Here is a 20,154-nt window from a genome sequence, read left to right as displayed (position 1 = left end):
AAGCAGCACACAGGAGCTTCACATGAGAAGAGTCCTATCACTTGCCCTCCCATCAAGCAAGACCGCCACAGACATTCTCAATCCTGACAACCATGTCACCTCCAAGCAATACAGGTAAGTTGATGCTCTCCAATGAGGGTTAAAACGTTTTGTAGCCAGACTGTATATTGCCTAATTTATTTTCATCTCATCTTTAAAACATATGACTATTCACTTTGTAAAAGAAAAAAATCTAAAAGAGTAATTTATTTTAGGTTTATTAATCCTCCTTTAATATAATTTCTAGTTCTGCTTTAATATCTATCTGTTGTTTTTGTTTTGTAGGTCAGATGTTTTGGGGTAATAATATTGTCTGGACTTTGTCCTTGCAGACCTGAAAAAGAAGAATAAGGATCATCATTACACAGACGTGCACGGCCTGCCATGCATTGAGAAGATCGTGGCCTCTGTGGATGAGACCCCAGAGGCCATCAGCACTAAGATCAGTGGAACTATCCCAGAGTGGATTAGTGGCAATTTCCTCAGAAACGGACCAGGAAAGTTTGAGATTGGTAATAATAAGTGAGTATATTTTAACAAGCTATATATGTTTGACCAGAATCAGATGAGGTGTAAATGACTATTTCTGCATATAAGGAATTATTTACTGTAAGTCTCACCAAGTCAAAGTACTACATTAACTATTTCTTCTGCTTCTCAGATTCAACCACTGGTTTGACGGAATGGCCCTCCTGCATCAGTTCAAAATCGCAGGGGGTCAGGTGACCTACAAGAGCCGCTTCCTGGGCAGTGACTGCTACACGGCTAACAGTGAGAACAGCCGTATCGTTGTGTCTGAATTCGGGACTGTGGCCATGCCAGACCCCTGCAAGAACTTCTTCCAGCGCTTTCTGTCCCGGTTCGAACTGCCAAGTGAGTTTACAGTTCAAGTCTGCAGTTCAAGAGCTTGAGGTAAAAGAGTGTTAAATATATGACAGAGAATTGATTTGCATTGTACTAATCAAATGAAAACTGTCTTTGGTTCACAGAAGCATCAGATAATGACAATGTGAGCTTTGTGACGTACAAAGGTGATTACTACGTGAGCACGGAGACAAACTTCATGCACAAGGTGGACCCTGAGACACTTGAAACAAAGGAAAAGGTAGGCCGCTTTTTCTTTGCTTTTTAAAGGCCTACACACACTACCAACAGTAGCCTTTATACACAAAGGGTTTCATTCAGTCTAAACAAATAGCCAAATGTTTTGGTTGAAATATTTTAAAAGATACCTATTGCATTATAGGACAGCATGACTGAAGGGCTATTAAGACATTTCATTGTTGTTGCTGCTCTCAACAGGTGGACTGGAGCAAATTCATCGCTGTCAATGGAGCCACTGCCCACCCCCACACAGACCCTGATGGTACAACATACAACATGGGGAATTCTTACTCTGCTAAAGGTAAGTAAGGAACAAGCCCCTGCCCATTCACTAACCACCTTCATTAAGAATGACAAAACACAAACCACAAACCTGAAATCTGCCTGCAAAAAAATGGCCAAAGGTTAGTTTTCCACGTTCCAAATAAAACCTCTATTTTTATCAGGTGCAATTTACAATATAATCCGCGTGCCTCCGACAAAGACAACGCCAGAAAACCCAGAGGAAACCCTGGAGGGAGCTACTGTGGTCTGTTCTATTCCCTCAGTGGACAAGGCAAGACCTTCATACTACCACAGCTTTGGTGAGCAGACCACACAAAGCCTCCACAGGCTAATGTGGAGCTAATGACACATTTAAATGTAAACAGCCTTTCATGTAAACCCTCTCATGAGTAGATGGCTCACTCACACAACCATGTTCAAACCAAAATGGTCATGTTTCATCCTTTTGTTAATCAGAATGCACAGCAATGATCTATCAATACTGATATGATCTGACTCAACTCCAAAAGAGTGGCAATTGATATACTGCTCATTCGATTTCAGCAATGTCGGAGAATTACGTGGTGTTTATTGAGCAGCCTATAAAAATGGACCTCTTGAAGATTGTGACAGGCAAGCTGAGAGGAAAGGGTATCAGCGATGGGGTCTACTGGGACCCTAAACTTGAGACCATCTTTCATTTGATTAACAAGCAAACAGGCAAGGTAAGACCTTGGTATAGAAATCCCTGGAACTCTTGGAGTCTCTCAATTAGTTTAGAAAGTTTTGGTAAGAGACAAGCCAGGAACGAGACAACAGAGGATACTAAAGCCAACAGTAATTACTTGTAAGTTACACGCTTCATTTCTGATGACTGACTTCCTTTATTCTCTTCCAGCTCTACTCAGTCAAGTATCACGCCAAAGCCCTGTCCACGTTCCACCAGATCAATGCCTGGGAGGAGGATGGCTTCCTGGTTATGGACCTCTGTGCCGCAGACGATGGGAAAGCCATCAACAACTACATGGTTCAGAACATGCGCAAGTCAGGAGAGGCTCTCGACGAGGTTAGTATCGGTCTAAACTGAAGAGTATAACACTTCATAACTTTAATGAATAAGCACAAAAAAAGACTAATCCTAACAACAAATACGTATTTCATTATTTGTAAACATTTATCTTTAAAAAAATGATTAAGCATTTATAATGGCTGATTCATTAAAGCTATACAGTATACTATAGTTTTGGCAAGTCAGTTGGGACATCTACTATGTGCATGACACAAGTCATTTTTCCAACAATTACTTACAGATTATTATCTCAAGACATCAGTCAGGAAGGTAAAGCTTGGTCGCAAATGGGTCTTCCAAATGGACAATAACCCCAAGCATACTTCCATAGTTAGTTGTGGCAAAATGTCTTAAGGACAACAAAGTCAAGGTATTGGAGTGGCCATCACAAAGCCCTGACCTCAATCGTATAGAAGATTTGTGGGCACAACTGAAAAAGCATGTGCGAGCAAGGAGGCCTAGAAACCTGACTCATTCACACCAGCTCTGTCAGGAGGAATGGGCCAAAATTCACCCAACTTATTGTGGAAGGCTACCCGAAACATTTGACCCAAGTTTAAATTGTTTAAGGCAATGCTACCAAATACTAATTGAGCGTCTGTAAACTTCTTACCCACTTGAACTGTTATGAAAAAAATAAAGCTGAAATAAATCATTCTCTCTACTATTATTCTGACATTTCACATTCTTAAAATAAAGTGGTGATCCTAACTGACCTAATACAGGGAATTTTTACTAGGATTAAATGTCAGGAATTGTGAAAAACTGAGTTTAAATGTATTTGGCTAAGGTGTATGTAAACTTCCGACTTCAACTGTAAGTGTAACCAGCTGAAGTCACTAGGATCAGTTATCCTACGTGTGAACTGGTTGAGGTTGATTTTTTTGTGTTTAAATTAGGTGTACAACACTATGTGCAGAGTGTTCCCCCGGCGATTTGTCTTGCCTCTCAACGTCGACATGAAGACACCCTGCGGGCAAAATCTGAACACACGCCCCGACAGTACCGCCACTGCCACCAAGACTGCTAAGGACAAGGTGTGTGTACAATAATCATGCACAAGTCTTCTGTTATACAGCACTGCTGAAATACAACTCTCATTTTCCAATCAAGTTCATTAAACAAAAGGTTATGTGATTAGCCTCCACATTATGTGAATATTCAGCATCAGAGCCTCACTAAACACTCTCTCTGCAGGTGTTTTGTACACATGAGGATCTGCACGATGAGGAACTCCATAAGTACGGAGGTCTCGAGTTCCCACAAATCAACTATGCCAAGTACAACACCAAACCATATCGCTACTTCTACGGTTGCGGTTTCAGACATCTAGTAGGAGACACTCTCATCAAGATGGACCTCCAAGGCAAAAGAATGAAGGTTGGTTCAGTTATATTGATTCTTCCTTCCCTTTTAAACACACTGTAGAATATCTGCATCAGTAACCGTACTCTATTGCGATGAGTGATGTAGCCCTAGGTAATATTTGGCAGTTTGATGTTAGGAGGTTCAATGCTGACCTTCACACTACTGCGCTTTAAGGTGTGGGAGCATCCTGGACTGTACCCTTCAGAGCCTGTCTTTGTACCCTTGCCTGGCGCTACAGAAGAGGATGAAGGTGTCATTATGTCTGTGGTCATCACTCCAAATAAGGTCAGTTCCCCTTTAAACACCTATGAATGTTGGTAAACAATTGTTGCACTCCTAACTCCCAATGTTAGCCTCTTAACTTAATGTAAACATGTTCTCCTTCTCAAGGACAAAAGCACGTTCCTGTTGGTTTTGGATGCCAAGACATTCAAAGAGTTGGGCAGAGCTGAGGTGCCTGTGAACATTCCCTATGGTTTCCATGGGACATTCAACTCCACTATGACTCATAGAAGGCTTCTATCAGAAAAAAATTAGGAGGCCCATCAGAGTAACAACACAAAGGTGTGAATTGTACTGTGTTCTCCATTTTTCATTTCTTATAAAGTATATCCTTTCTGATGATTGACTAGATAGATAGCCATCAAAGCACCTTAATGTGAAGTTTACTTTAAAGCACTGTGAAAAACTTGTTAGTTCCATGCAAACAAAGAAAATGTGTGTCCACTCCTGTTTTGTGAATATATCAATCCTCTATATAAACAACTTATAATAAAGATATGTATTAAGAAAAGTCATGGGCAAATGTTTTATCATTTTTTCACTCACCACCAAAAAGGTCTTAATAAATCTTTCAAAAATATTATTAGAAAAAGTGAAATATAGGCTATGATAACACCACCCAATATTCCATGTGATACACAGATGAATTAGTCCTAGTCTGAATGGAATCCATTGACACGTGTGGTCACTCAAACAACACAGTTACTTCCTAAAAGTTAGTTTCCTGATTGGTAATGGCTAGGCTATATTTCACTGTCTCAAGTAAAAAGGTTAACTGATTATATACATTTTCAAAGACGAGTGCTTAACTTTGGATATTGCACACACTGAAACGTCAATCTTTTAACCCTATTTATTGTTTACAGTAGGCTACAAATAAATAGCTCATATATAAAGATATTAACCACAATGGCACTCACATTTTGTTTGCCAGTGTGGGATTAAGAGTGAAGACAGTCAACATAAAAAGCATACATACAGGTAAAAATAAAAGTACTGACATGTTACTGATTGAGATCTGTGAGGAAATATTTACAAATGTCTGTAGCATGCAGGCCTGTGTAGCTAGTCTATCCCTGTAGTTTGTCAGAAATAAGAGCCAAGGTACGCCTCAAGTGTTCTTTCTTCTCTTTCAGGTGTGACTCCAAGTTTCTGGCCTCCATCAATATGTCTTCCAACTCCCTAACTTGTGAGGCATCTATTGCAGCCCTCTCACTGTAGGAAACAAAGGCACTACGTAGGATGGACATGACAGTGTGTACAGATTATTTAAAGAGAAGCATATTCACCTAATGCTTGTTTATCATAATAAAAAACTGCGTGTGTATGCAGTATGCTTGCCTGGGTCCTTAACGTAATATGTGATGTGGATTAAGTACTGACATTTAAACTCCAAAATGTGTTCTGACATGACAAAGAATGGAATGAAAACCTGTTCTCAACACATTTGTCACATTACCTTTGTTGTACCTACCTCAACACTTCAGAGTATTTGGAAAATAGCATGTTGACCTCTCTATTTGCACCTATCATTTGAAGGAAAATAAAAAGAGCTGTAATGTATATATCAATACCAGCCATTTACCAGACACTTTTATCAAAAGCAACTTTGTCATAAGCGCATTCATTTTACATACTGGTGGGCCTCGAACCCACTATCCTTGCGTTGCAAGCTCCATGCTCTACCACATGAGCTACATTCTATTGTTAGATAAATATTTTTTCTTGTAAATGGTATCAATTGAGCTAAACATTTATAATTCTAATCTATAAAACATAGAGATACAAATTATTACAAACCAAATATGTGCATACCTGCAAATTCAGCCTTAAACAAATCTGAAGAGTATGAAGCTGGTGTTTTACTACTCTGGGCTTTTTTCTTTTTTGCTGGAGAATTGTCACAATATGCAGATGTTTGTTCAACCTAATTGCAATGAAAGAGAAAAGACAACTCAAATACTACAACAGACGTTAACTAATAAGAAATGGACATTGATATGGTTGAGTTGAGAATAGATGTAAATACGTAAGTTAGCTAGGCTATCCCAAAGGTGAATGGAATACTTGTTTTTCTAATGGCCCTGAGAAGTTTATGTACTTTTCCAGCAGATGTCATCAAAACTGCAGCATTTCCTGACCTCTTGTGACAATTTTTGTTTTGGGCCTTTGTTGTCCATTCCCCTCCCTGTCGGTGGCATCACTCTGCCTGGCATTGGTCACTTAAACGTTTTTCACACTCACTGCTTGCTAAAACGTTACGTGTAGAGATATCTGCTGTTAGCTACAATGGCTGATGAGAGACTGCATTTTAACACCGTGTAACATACTAACGTTAGCTAATGTTTCTTCGCATGTCTAACGGAACAATTCCAGCTAGCGAACAACAAGCTATCAGCTGCAGAATCAGCGCAGCTGCCCTCAACTAACAAACCCTGCTATCTAAACTAGCTAACGTTTGGTTAGCCAACGGTAGCTGGCAGGGTCTTATCGTTAGTTAGCTACAATGTTTTGCTTAAACACATCCTTAATTGATTTCAAGGTCATTTACAAAAATGCGTTATGTAAAATTGTGTAGCTAGCGACCTAAAACATTAGAAAAGTAGACTTACTTTTACCTATCCGTTTGGTTTGCCAAATTCGAATTCCGATTGTTTTGCGCGAGCCAATCCGAAAGTTTCATACATTTTACGAACCTACTGTTCCTTATTATTGTATAAATCCCTCAAACTTGTGAAACTTAAAACGCTGGAAAACATATTAGAAGTCGTGTGTCTCTGAATGTCTGTGAAAAAATAACGTCCTTATTTATTTATTTATTTAAATTTGTGTGTCGGGGGGGGGGGGGGGTCGCTTGGTGTTTTATTGTTTTCATTGTATTCACAGGAATGTCCCTGTATTGATGTTTAATATTGTTATTATTGTTGAATAAAAAAATTAATGACTATTATGATCTACCGCCACCTACTGTCTAGACAGTGAAGAATATTACAGACAAATCCTAAATCCTATACCCCAAATATTCAAATATCTTAATGATAGCTCTGACTATGCAATGATCCTCTGGTACTTTATATACAGTAAGTACTGAATTGGTTGATGTTTATCCTTGTGCTTTTTCAATACAGGTGCTGCCTGGCTGTCTTGTCTTTAATAAAGGCAGTCTGAATTCCCCCATGTTACCTGTTAATGTATTTAACTACATCTGTATTTGAAGATAAGTGTGTTTATATGAGAAAATGAATTGCCTTTAAAATGTGTGTCTGCTGTATGAACACAACGACCCTCCTGATATGGCTGTTTCTGAAAAATCTGTGCCTGGTCAGCACAATTGGTATAGGGTAGCTGCAACTCCCTTCATCCTCAATGGCACAGAACCACAGATAGAACAATGAGCTGTTAAAGACCAACCCAGCCAGAGCTAGTTATAACAATATTTGACATAACTACTGAAGATTTCCTCCCCTTGCAAGATTTATGTGCAGGCCCTTAGGGATCTAGGGGCAGGCCTGGTTTATGTGCAGGCCTGGTTCACCAACAACTTCGCAAACAAGTTCAGTGTGTCAAATCGGAGGGTCTGTTGTCCAGACCTCTGGAAGTCTCTAAGGGGGTACCACAGGGTTCAATTCTCGGGCCGACTCTTTTCTCTGTATATATCAATGATATAGCTCTTGCTGCGGGTGATTCCTTGATCCACCTCTTCGCAGATGACACCATTCTGTATGCTTTGGCACTTCTTTGAACACTCTGTTAACTCACCTCCAGACGAGCTTCAATGCCATACAACACTCCTTCCGTGGCCTCCAACTGCTCTTAAATGCTAGTAAAACTAAGTGCATGCTCTTCAACCGATCGCTGCCCGCACACGCCCGCCCGACTAGCATCACTACTCTGGATGGTTCTGAATATGTGGACAACTACAAATACCTAGGTGTCTGGCTAGACTGTAAACTCTCCTTCCAGACTCATATTAAGCATCTCCAATCCAAAATCAAATCTAGAATCAGCTTCCTATTTCACAACAAAGCCTCCTTCACTCACGCTGCCAAACATACCCTCGTAAAACTGACTATCCTACCGATCCTCGACTTTGGCGATGTAATTTACAAAATAGCCTCCAACACTCTACTCAGCAAACTGGATGCAGTCTATCACAGTGCCATCCAAAGCCCCATATACCACCCACCACTGCGACCTGTATGCTCTCGTCGCCAGTCCCACTGGCTCCAGGTCATCAAATCAAATCAAATCAAATCTATTTATATAGCCCTTCGTACATCAGCTGATATCTCAAAGTGCTGTACAGAAACCCAGCCTAAAACCCCAAACAGCAAGCAATGCAGGTGTAGAAGCACGGTGGCTAGGAAAAACTCCCTAGAAAGGCCAATACCTAGGAAGAAACCTAGAGAGGAACCAGGCTATGTGGGGTGGCCAGTCCTCTTCTGGCTGTGCCGGGTGGAGATTATAACAGAACATGGCCAAGATGTTCAAATGTTCATAAATGACCAGCATGGTCGAATAATAATAAGGCAGAACAGTTGAAACTGGAGCAGCAGCACAGTCAGGTGGAAGTTGAAACTGGAGCAGCAGCATGGCCAGGTGGACTGGGGACAGCAAGGAGTCATCATGTCAGGTAGTCCTGGGGCATGGTCCTAGGGCTCAGGTCCTCCGAGAGAGAGAAAGAAAGAGAGAGAAGGAGAGAATTAGAGAACGCACACTTAGATTCACACAGGACACCGAATAGGACAGGAGAAGTACTCCAGATATAACAAACTGACCCCAGCCCCCCGACACATAAACTACTGCAGCATAAATACTGGAGGCTGAGACAGTCTTTGCTAGGTAAAGCTCAGCCTTATCTCAGCTTACTGGTCACAATAACAACACTCGCCCATTGCACGCGCTCCAGCAGGTATATCTCACTGGTCATCCCCAAAGCCAACACCTCATTTGGCCGCCTTTCCTTCCAGTTCTCTGCTGCCATTGACTGGAACGAATTTGTAAACATTTCTGAAGTTGGAGACTTATATCTCCCTCACTAACTTTAAGCATCAGCTATCTGAGCAGCTTACCGATCGCTGCAGCTGTACACAGCCCATCTGTAAATAGCCCATCCAACTACCTACGTCATCCCCATATTGTTTTTATTTACTTTTTTGCTCTTTTTGCACACCAGTATCTCTACTTGCACATCATCTGCACATCTATCACTCCAGTGTTAATTTGCTAAATTGTAATTACTTCGCTACTATGGCCTATTTATTGCCTTATCTCTTATCTTATTACTCCATTTTCACACACTGTATATAGATTTTTCTATTGTGTTATTGACTGTACTTTAGTTTATCCCATGTGTAACTCTGTGTTGTTGTTTTTTGTCGCACTGCTTTACCTTATCTTGGCCAGGTCGCAGTTTTAAATGAGAACTTGTTCTCAACTGGCATACCTGGTTAAATAAAGGTGAAATGTTTTTTAGTTCCCATGGCAACATCTATGTTCCTTTCCACACCTCTCTGCCTGTGGGGAAATAATGAGCAATGTGCAGTAGAACAATCTGTAAGTGTAAGGATCTAATTGTGAGTAAATTATTGCAAGTGGCTAGCCATTTTTCAAGTCAAAAATCTCACACAGGAATTACTGGTGACCTCAAGATCAATTCAGATTATTCCAAAGGTGTACCTATAACCAACTCACTCCTGTTTTTATAATAATAACCCATATGTAGCCTGTTGTCTCTAAGACACATTTACTTCATAATCTGTTGTGAAAGTGTATCACCGAATCAATGAATAAACACAATGAAAAAGCCCCCATATCCACTTTACATCATATAAAATCGTGTTGTTAATGTACTCAAATCAAATCCAAATGTATTTGTCGCATGCGCCGAATACTACAGGTGTACACTACAGTGAAATGCTTACTTACAAGCCCTTAGCCAACAATGCAGTTAAGAAAATACCTAAAAAACAGTAAGCAAATCGTGTTGTTAATATACTGGGTTGGAGACAACTGTCATGTTAACTCTGCATGTGATATAAGCGCAGGTTGTGTTTTGTGCATTTTCAGTACAGTAGGTTATGTTGTGTGATTTGTCATGTCTGCCTATTGTCCAGTGGTAGGAGTGAGACCTAAGATACTTGTTTGTGTGAACATAGCTGCTCTAATCCATTCTGATCTATTCTATTCCCCTTGTAGATAATGATGATAATGGTGAATCATATATAAGGAAAAGCTTTGCTTTCTGGGGACATGATAATCTAAGCCACTATTTTAAGCCTATGTAGTTTTAGCATTTTGCCCATAAACTAAATAAATAAGACAGTTGTGAATCGAATGCTATTTCCCATGTTCTTTGCTTAGCTTATATTTGTTGACAACTTTAAACACCACACATGTGGATACAGTACAATGTCATTAAAAGCATAGAGGATAACACAAAAACGTGTCAAACGTATTTCCATTCTTGTTACGGTTTTCTTCTATATCCTCCTCTGACGAAGAGGTAGAACAAGGATCGGACCAAAACGCAGCGTGTTGATTTAGATTCATATTTAATCAAACAAAGAAACACGAACTACACGAACACTACAAAAACAAACGAAACCGAAACAGCCTATCTGGTGCAAACTAACAAAGAGTACACATAGGACACTAAGGACAATCACCCACGACAAACTCAAAGAATATGGCTGCCTAAATATGGTTCCCAATCAGAGACAACAATAAGCACCTGCCTCTGATTGAGAACCACTCCAGACAGCCATAGACTTTGCTAGACAACCCACTAAGCTACAATCCCAATACCACCACCAAAACCCCAAGACAAACACACCACAATTACAAAAACCCCATGCCACACCCTGGCCTGACCAAATACATAAAGATAAACACAAAATACTTTGACCAGGGCGTGACAATTCTGGTTGTCTTGAAAATACATAAAAACAAAATATACACAAGATTATAACATGAAAACAAAATTAATCTCAAATACATCTCATCAATAGGGAGGAAACCGTATAAGGAATAAAATAGATGACCAAGTAACGTTAGTTGAAACAATTATACTTTCTTTAAGAGAGGACATCAGTTCTGTGTGTGAATCTATGATAACAATGACAGATAAATCAGACTATCTAGAAGGACAATCAAGGCTTTAACCCCGCAGCACACACACACACACACACACACACACACACCAATTGATTAATGGACTGCTGAATGTATATATATTTTTATCTTGCTTTGTTTGCTCTTTTCAGTATTATGTCTATCTCTGATAAGCTACCCAGGAAAGGGCTGAAAGTAGCCCGTATTAACATATATAGCCTGAGAAATAATGTTCATGAAATCAATAACTTGCTCTAACATAAGATAAAATTCAGATATTAGACATTTCTGAGACTCAGATCATTCATTTGATGATACATCAGTAGCAATACAAGGATATAACATTATAGACGATACATACATGCTTATGGGGGAGGTGTTGCTGTATATATTCAGAGCCATATCAAATCAAATCAAATCAAATTTATTTATATAGCCCTTCGTACATCAGCTGATATCTCAAAGTGCTGTACAGAAACCCAGCCTAAAACCCCAAACAGCAAGCAATGCAGGTGGAGAAGCACGGTGGCTAGGAAAAACTCCCTAGAAAGGCCAATACCTAGGAAGAAACCTAGAGAGGAACCAGGCTATGTGGGGTGGCCAGTCCTCTTCTGGCTGTGCCGGGTGGAGATTATAACAGAACATGGTCAAGATGTTCAATGTTCATAAATGACCAGCATGGTCGAATAATAATAAGGCAGAACAGTTGAAACTAGAGCAGCAGCACAGTCAGGTGGAAGTTGAAACTGGAGCAGCAGCATGGCCAGGTAGACTGGGGACAGCAAGGAGTCATCATGTCAGGTAGTCCTGGGGCATGGTCCTAGGGCTCAGGTCAGTTGAAACTGGAACAGCAGCATGGCCAGGTGGACTGGGGACAGCAAGGAGTCATCATGTCAGGTAGTCCTGGGGCATGGTCCTAGGGCTCAGGTCCTCCGAGAGAGAGAAAGAAAGAGAGAAGGAGAGAATTAGAGAACGCACACTTAGATTCACACAGGACACCGAATAGGACAGGAGAAGTACTCCAGATATAACAAACTGACCCCAGCCCCCCGACACATAAACTATCCCTGTAATGCTTAGAGAAGATCTTATGCCAAGTGTTATTTAAGTGTTGTGGTTGCAGGTTCACTTGGCAAATCTAAAGCCTTTTATTTTGGGGCGTAGCTATAGGCCACCAGGTGCTAACAGTCAGTATCTAAATAATATATGTGAAATGCTTGATAGTGTATGTGATATAAACAGAGAGATCTACTTTCTTGGCGACCTGAATATTGACTGATTTTCTTCAAGCTGTCCGCTCAAGAGGTTATTAACCTACCAGGGTGTTTACAAACATGACAGGAACAAGATCATCCACATGTATCGATTCCATTTGTACTAATACTGTAGAACTTTGTTCTAAAGCTGTATCTGTACACATTGGATGCAGTGATCACAATATAGTGGCTAGATCCAGGAAAGCCAAAGTTCCAACAGCTGGGCTTAAAATAGTGTATAAGAGATCATACAAAAGATTTTGCTGTGACTCTTATGTGGATGATGTTAAAAATATTTGTTGGTCGGATGTGATTAATGAGGAGCATCCAGACGCTGCACATGATGAATTTATGCAACTGTTAATGCAACTGTTAAGAAACTGACTGTTAGAACTGTTAAGGCTCCATGGATTGATGAGGAATTGTAAAACTGTATGGTTGAAAGAGATGGGGCAAAAGGAGTGGCTAATAAGTCTGGCTGCACATCTGACTGGCTGACTTACTGAAAATTGAGAAATGATGTGACTAAACTCAACAAAAAGAAGAAACTTTATCATGAAGCCAAAATCAATGATATAAAGAATGATGGAAAAAAAACTTTGGAGCACTTTAAATGCTATTATGGGCATAAAGACAAATTCAACTCCATCTTTCATCGAATCAAGATGGCTTATTCATCACAAAACCATTTGATGTTGCCAATTATTTTAATGATTATTTCATTGGCAAAATGTGCAAACTTAGGCAGGAAATGCCAACAATGAACAGTGAGCAATTGTATTCATGCATAAAAAAACAAATAATGAAAGAAAAATTTGTAAAGTTAGTGTGGGAGAGGTGGAAAAATCATTGTTATCGATCACTAATGACAAACCTCCTGCCGTTGACTATTTAGATGGAAAGCTACTGAGGATGGTAGCTCACTCTATAGCCACTCATATATGTCATATGTTTAATCTGAGCCTAGAGGAAAGTCTTTGTCCTCAGGCTTGGAGGGAAGCCAAAGTAATTCCGCCACCCAAGAGTGGTAAAGCAACCTTTACTGGTTCTAACAGCAGACCTATAAGCTTGCTGCCAGCTCTTAGCAAACTGTTGGAAAACATTGTGTTTGACCAAATACAATGCTATTTTCTGTAAACAAATTAACAATAGACTTTCAGCATGCTTATAGAGAAGGGCACTCAATATGTACTGCACTGACACAAATGACTGATGATTGGTTGAAAGAAATCGTTAATAAGAAGATTGTGGGAGCTGTACTTTTAGATTTCAGTGCAGCCTTTGATATTATTGACCATAACCTGTTATAGAAACAACTTATGTGCTATGCCTTTTCAACCTCATAATGTGGATTCAGAGCTATCTATCTAATAGAACTCAAAGGGTTTTCTTTAATGGGCGCTTCTCTAATGTCAAACAAGTAAAGTGTGGTGTACCGCAGGGCAACTCTCTAGGCCCTCTACTCTTTTCTATTATTACCAATGACCTGCAACTGGCATTAAACAAAGCATGTGTGTATATGTATGCTGATGATTCAACCATATACGCATCAGCAACCACAGCTAAGGAAGTCTCTGAAACCCTTAACAAAGAGTTAAGGGCCAGTAATAACAAAGACCAGTAATAAACTGGTCCTGAACATCTCTAAAACTAAGAGCTTTGTATTTGGTTCAAATCATTCCTTAAGTGCTAGACCTCAGCTGAATCTGGTAATGAATGGTGTGGCTGTTGAACAAGTTGAGGAGACTAAATTACTTGGAGTTACCTTAGATTGTAAACTGTCTTGGTCAAAACATATAGATTCAATGGTTGTAAAGATGGGGAGAGATCTAGCCGTAATAAAGAGAGGCTCTGCTTTTTTGACACCATACTCAAAAAGCAAATTCTGCAGGCTCTAGTTTTGACTAATCTTGATTATTGTCCGGTCGTGTTGTCCAGTGCTGCAAGGAAAGACCTAGTTAAGCTGCAGCTGGCCTAAAACAGAGCTGAACGTTTTGCTCTTAATTGTAATCAGAGGGCTGATATAAATACTATGCATGCCAGTCTCTCTTGACTAAGAGTTGAGGAGAGACTGACTGCATCACTTCTTTTTATAAGAAACATGAAAATTAATTGTTTGCATAGTCAACTTACACACAGCTCTGACACACACACTTATCCCACCAGACATGCCACCAGGGGTCTTTTCACAGTCCTCAAATCCAGAACAAATTCAAGAAAGCGTACAGTATTATATAGAGCCCTTATTGCATGGAACTTCTTTCTATCTCATATTGCTCAAATAAACAGCAAATCTGGTATCAAATAACAGATAAAACAACACCTCGCCGCACAACGCCTCTCCCCTATTTGACCTAGATAGTTTCTGTGTAAGTATTGACATGTAAGCTATGTGTGCCTTTATAAAAAAAATCTAGGAACGGCACATGTTCTGAATTCTGTCGCTGTACATTTCAAAAGTGCTCAACAAATAGTTATATTGACTACGTCTATCCTAGCTCGCTCATTAATGTCTTAATCGAAATGGCCTTTTATCTGCTCGTCGTCCCCTTATGCCATAGTTTGTACATCTCAATTGTCAGTAGAAACCACTTTTGTTAAAGCAAGTCAGCCATATAAGATATGTTTTTTTAAAGGCAGTAAATGAGGCTGAATGAACTGTTTCGCTGCCAGACAATACTCTGTCTGATAGCCATTTGTAGCAGTGGTATTGTGCAATTAATGTATTGTTTAGTGTTGTGTAGTGGCTTTGCTGGCATGCATCCCACTTATTTTTCATAATTTAGATAAACAGCATTGGTTGTATATCATGTTGTATATTTTTCAAGTACATCCACTCATTCAGGATACAAAGAATTCGCTAACAATGGGCGAATTAATTTTCCATTGCCTGGTGCCCGGTGTGAGCGGAGTTAAATGTTATTTATACATTCCATTGGTCCTTAACCAAAATCTCCACCAACCCGAGGCTCTGGGCCATGCAAAACGAACTCGACCAATGCCACTAGCAGAATTTGCTTAGGGAGGTGGGTGATGGGGGACGTGCCTCCTACGCGTACTCCAATCGCCACTCGAATAAGCTCTTCTCGTTACCTAAACGAAACATACACAAACATGGCGACAAGACAGACACTCAAGATGCTGTCTCCTCTTAGGTTTACAATATATTTGTTATTTTTATTTTCTCCCGGGACATTTTCTTCCACCCTTCGTCTGCATCGAGACCAGCGTTTCTTGCTACCGCAGGACAGGGGTTTTTCTACGGTTAACGCAAAGGAAGAATTTATCCATGGAATAGGCGCGGATGCGAAGCGACGAGCGGCACGTAGTGCAAGGGAAGACATAGCTTCGGGCATGTATCAGCATCGCAATCGGCGGAGTGCAGTCCAACCACCCGTGCCAAAGGTGTATGGACAGGTAATGCATTACTTCTCCAGTAGTAACTACACTTCTACTGAAAGCACGTCTCACTATCCTAAGTTAGCTACAGTAGCTAGTTAGGTTTAGCAGCTAGCTAGTTTAGTAACGGACCTCAGCAGCCTATATGGCTTTCTCATTTCATGCGACCCTTGACGATGAGAGGTGAAGCGCAAATAACCAAAGCCGAGCTGTCGAAGTCAGTCTAGCTTCTTGCCAAGTGTGTGATTATCAGTACCACTGTAGCTAGGTAGCTACTCGACTTTTTTAGAACAGACTGTCCCTTTCAGCATACGATGCCATGGCGAGCTCTTTCTCCCCAATGTAACCTATTCAATGGCATAACCTATTCAATTACGTTACTCTATCTAGTAAACAAACCCTCCGTTTTAAAGTCTACCTACAGACACATGTATTGCACGAAGTCTTTGAATTATCTTCTTGACCAACCCAATACAGTATTTTATTTTATCTGACCAGTTTTTCCCGAAACCTGGTGATCATAGCATGTCACCACAATCACACAGTTTTGTCTGGAAAATCCAAATGACAGTATACATAAACTTAGCAGTAACACACACCATCATAGCTGGGTGACAGACATCAACAACAATATAATTCTAATTAGCCAAGACTGACACAATAGAGTCTTCCCAATGTGGAGATGCATGCCTTCAGTGGAGGCTGCAAATGTTGTGAAGAGCCAATAGTGGCAGTCTTTGCATATTTGATTTGTGACATGGTTGATTTTTGTAAGACGTCGAAGGCTCTTTGCTGAGTTTCTCTATAATGTGATTTCTTATTTATCACGGTAGTCTGCTCTTCAGTATTCACTGCATTTTACACATCCTCAAATTGGAACAGAAATGGTTGCTTATGTGATCAAGTTTGGAATTCCTCTGCTGGTCAGGTGTCATGTTTTGTTCTGGAGGTTGTTCATTGAATCGGATGTGTATTTAGGTTAACTGTAGGCAAGGTTATGTCTTCTTGGAATGAGAGTAAGCTGTTGTTTAGCCCCCCCCCCTCTCCCCCCTTTCAGAAATATCCCCAAATAGCACGCAATTTTTTGCACAGAACAGAAAATAAACACTTGACAGTGTCTCCTCACACACCCATTCCCCTAACTATGAAAGCCAATTTCTTCAGGGATTAAATTGCTTTTTTTCATTAGATAGGGCACCCATGGGATTTAGCCTAGAACTTTCTAAAGGTGCTCCAGCGAAAGTTCACAGAATGGTACATACTTTGTTTATAAATAAGGTAGGCTTTTTGTAGCAACTGTAGGGCTGTTATTTTGGCATTTAAGTTCAAGTAAGCTTCCAGTCCCCCGTCCCTAACCATACTGAGCTATATAGATCCAAATATATTTCTCCCTTTTAAATTGAATTGTTGTACAAACCTGTATCGGATGTTGTCAGTGTGTGTGAAATGTGGATTACAGTTAATCAATTTCTTAGTTTAAGAACTAGGAATGTGGCTTTAGAGTTCCAGCTAATTGACTAAATATATAGCCATCATTCCTGATAAGTAGAAAAAACTAACTCTGAAACATGGCTTCCAGTAAAACCCCTGAGTCATTCGGTGGAGGCAGTCACGGAGGGGGCTGTATTGTGAAATTCAAGCAGGGAGTGTGACTGAAACCTGCCTTGAGCATCTGCCAGTCGAGATTCTCACTCAAAACAAACAAGAGAGCCAGGCCTCGGTCCTGTTCAGCAGAGACAGAACATCTTGAAACGCAGAGGTCATACCTGAACTTGTCCAATGGTGGTTTTGTGTTGCTTTGCAAATTGTTTTGCTAGTAGGTGCCCTGCTCAAAACACCCCTGAAGTCGCTCAATCTATCCCGTCAACCGTTTCCCACAGTTCACAAACATATCCAGGGAAATAACATAGCACACTCTAAAGGTGTGTAGCAAGCAGGATCTGGTTCCCTGCCACATGACCCAATGTAAACAGATCCAACAGGGTTTGTGCATAAGACCACATTACAAGTGTCATGTGCCATGGTGATGTTTGGCTTGGGGAATTTTTGGCTGTACTCATTTTCCTCATTCGTGTTAATAGTTGTCATTATGTCACACGTAAGGAGCCTTGATTAATATATTTGACTCTACTACCATGGTGCCTGGACCTGTTCTGATGCCTAATTCTATGAGCCTGTGTGAGCAAGAAGGATACACATGTTTACAGTTTTGTGTTGAGTTTCGATAGATTAGGCCTAATGTAGTAGGACAACTGATACTGTTTGCTAACTGCAGCAAAGCGAGTGCTGGGTAAAAATAGGTGCTATGGTAATCAATGAGAATCCTGATTATCTTTATTGGGGCATGTGTGTGTGTGTGTGTGTGTGTGTGTGTGTGTGTGTGTGAGCTGGCGAGCGATAGAACAAGCATTGGCAAGTTATACCAGCTTGGTCCCCTTCAAACATTTAATTGGTTTATTTTGTGTTTGTATATAATTTACTACAGTCTGTCACAGTCTATGACAGATCCTTTCAGGACTACAATTACAGACTAGTTTTTGCCCCTTCAAACACACACTTAGTCTTTCGGATTGAATTTACTGCAAGTTGCAGTAACGAAGGTGAACAATGCAGATATGGAAAAGGTATGTCCAAACGGGTATTTTCACTGCTGTGTGTGTGCGTGTGTTTGTGAGTTGCATTTCAGCTGACTCGTCCCTCAAGGCCAGATGATAGACGTACTAAATCACCTGAATGAATGAATGTGTTTGTGCAGCACCAACTTAACCTCCCGAAGAACACACACACACACACACACACACACACACACACACACACACACACACACACACACACACACACACACACACACACACACACACACACACACACACACAGAGGTATGTCTAACTATGCTTGTTAGGCCTTTTTGGGGACCAACAATTGATTTGCTTTCAAAATCATATTTTCCCTGACCCTTAACCCTATTCTAACCTTAAACCTAACCCCTAAGCCTAAAATTGTGGACTGGCAAAATGTCCTCACTTCTCTGAATTTTTGTTGGTTTGCTATTCTCGTGAGGACTTCTGGTACTCACAAGTATAGTAAAATGTGTATACACACACACACACACACACACACACACACACACACACACACACACAAAGCTCACCTGAAGACTCTCTTCAAGCTTGTTTCTAACATTTGACCCCAAAAGAATGTGCCAGGCACTCACTAATGTTTTGCTGTCTAGCTACTCTTCAGCTGGCAACAGCATCGAGACATTCAGCATGATCTGCCATGTTAACCCACTTATCATTCAGCCTTGTGAAGAAGGACTCTAGTCTCTGTCAAGGAGGCTACTTCAGAGATTCCACAGAGCAGAGCAGACCTTTACATAACATAGCCGAGCCCAGACTTCACCATGGGGAGATAAACTAGCCTATAACACATTGATACCAGGGCCTGTCACAGCTAGTTGGTCATCATTCAGTGTATATAAGAGAAAAAAATAACTGTCACAGACAGTGGTGCAATTGGGCTGCATCCAACCAAAAATACACACTGGTAGATTGAAAATGCAAATGTAATGAATGCCAGTTCTGCAGCAGGCGGATGATGTCATCGTCGGTTCAGCTCCGCTCCAACGGTGACACTCTTTCATCAGTGGTTCATTCTGCTCTCTTGAATAATGAAGGAGAACATGGTGGGGAGATGTAAATACTCTCCCTATTTCACGGGAGTTTTTCTTTGCTTGTTGTTGTTGTTGAGGAAACAGATTGACGTAGAAGCACCAAGGTTGTGTTTAGTTGTGCACAAAACCATTTTGCTACTGGAAACGAAAATGAGTGTTTCTTGGACAAGTTCAGGTATTAGCCTACCTCCCTGTTTCACTCGTTTCAAAACAATTTCTCTACTGAACACACCCATGCTTCTCAAAGAAGGGAGGGTACACGAGGGGAGAAAAAGAGAGAAACATATTTTTGGGGCACCACAAAAGCGTCTCCTGGATTACCAATGAAAACAATTTTGAGGAGAGTCCAGATTGATGTGACTGATATGCCCAGTTGATATTGTGCTTTTCAGTTTGGACTGATGGAATCAGCATTGACCAGTCTCCTTCAGACACTCGGCAATGGCTTTTTTGTAAGGCATGGTTTGTGTACTTCCTTTTCCATTCCGATGGGGTTTTTCAACGGACATCAATCTAGCTTCGTCCAGATCGTGCAAAAGGATCATGAGCCGTGAGCTATGGACAGATTAATTTACTGTTCCTCTCTA

The 20,154-nt window shown here is 40.5% G+C and overlaps 2 protein-coding genes and 1 long non-coding RNA gene across 4 annotated transcripts in view; 2 read left to right on the top strand and 1 right to left on the bottom strand.

Annotated features, from left to right (window-relative positions):
* On the top strand, positions 1 to 4,637 carry LOC109906067 (beta,beta-carotene 9',10'-oxygenase-like). The gene is made up of 12 exons (XM_020503722.2): positions 1 to 114; positions 372 to 561; positions 701 to 912; positions 1,029 to 1,144; positions 1,342 to 1,444; positions 1,590 to 1,727; positions 1,972 to 2,132; positions 2,306 to 2,473; positions 3,376 to 3,513; positions 3,674 to 3,856; positions 4,019 to 4,129; positions 4,235 to 4,637. Exons 1-12 carry the CDS (start codon positions 93 to 95, stop codon positions 4,379 to 4,381), a joined length of 1,689 nt encoding a protein of 562 aa, XP_020359311.1. The 5' UTR covers positions 1 to 92; the 3' UTR covers positions 4,382 to 4,637.
* A 690-nt stretch (positions 4,638 to 5,327) lies between these two features.
* On the bottom strand, positions 5,328 to 6,915 carry LOC109906074 (uncharacterized). The gene is made up of 5 exons (XR_002257358.2): positions 6,739 to 6,915; positions 6,268 to 6,376; positions 5,942 to 6,053; positions 5,601 to 5,652; positions 5,328 to 5,341 (listed from the first exon to the last, which is right to left on the bottom strand). It is a non-coding gene; the product is annotated as an uncharacterized LOC109906074 (long non-coding RNA).
* Positions 6,916 to 15,530: 8,615 nt separating this feature from the next.
* LOC109905600 (sortilin-related receptor) overlaps positions 15,531 to 20,154 on the top strand; it is a 68,692-nt gene continuing 64,068 nt past the window's right edge. The window contains exon 1 of one of the 2 annotated variants that reach the window (XR_004203140.1): positions 15,531 to 15,912. Coding sequence is in view for 1 of the 2 variants with exons in the window: in XM_031790668.1 (XP_031646528.1) it covers positions 15,610 to 15,912 (303 nt within the window). In the remaining variant the exon portion in view is untranslated. The remainder of the gene's footprint in view (positions 15,913 to 20,154) is intronic. The other variant, XM_031790668.1, reaches the window with a different exon arrangement.

Source organism: Oncorhynchus kisutch, linkage group LG15 (assembly GCF_002021735.2).
Source record: "Oncorhynchus kisutch isolate 150728-3 linkage group LG15, Okis_V2, whole genome shotgun sequence".
NCBI classification, from domain to species: domain Eukaryota; kingdom Metazoa; phylum Chordata; class Actinopteri; order Salmoniformes; family Salmonidae; genus Oncorhynchus; species Oncorhynchus kisutch.
The sequence above is the reverse complement of the archived record's forward strand: the minus strand, read 5'-3'. Positions and strand labels throughout refer to the sequence as shown.

Coding starts and splice junctions, on each gene's coding strand:
- LOC109906067 (XM_020503722.2), top strand. CDS start 93: ATGTCACCTCCAAGCAATACAG. Junction 115..371: donor GTCACCTCCAAGCAATACAG/GTAAGTTGATGC, acceptor TTGTCCTTGCAG/ACCTGAAAAAGAAGAATAAG. Junction 3,514..3,673: donor CCAAGACTGCTAAGGACAAG/GTGTGTGTACAA, acceptor CTCTCTCTGCAG/GTGTTTTGTACACATGAGGA.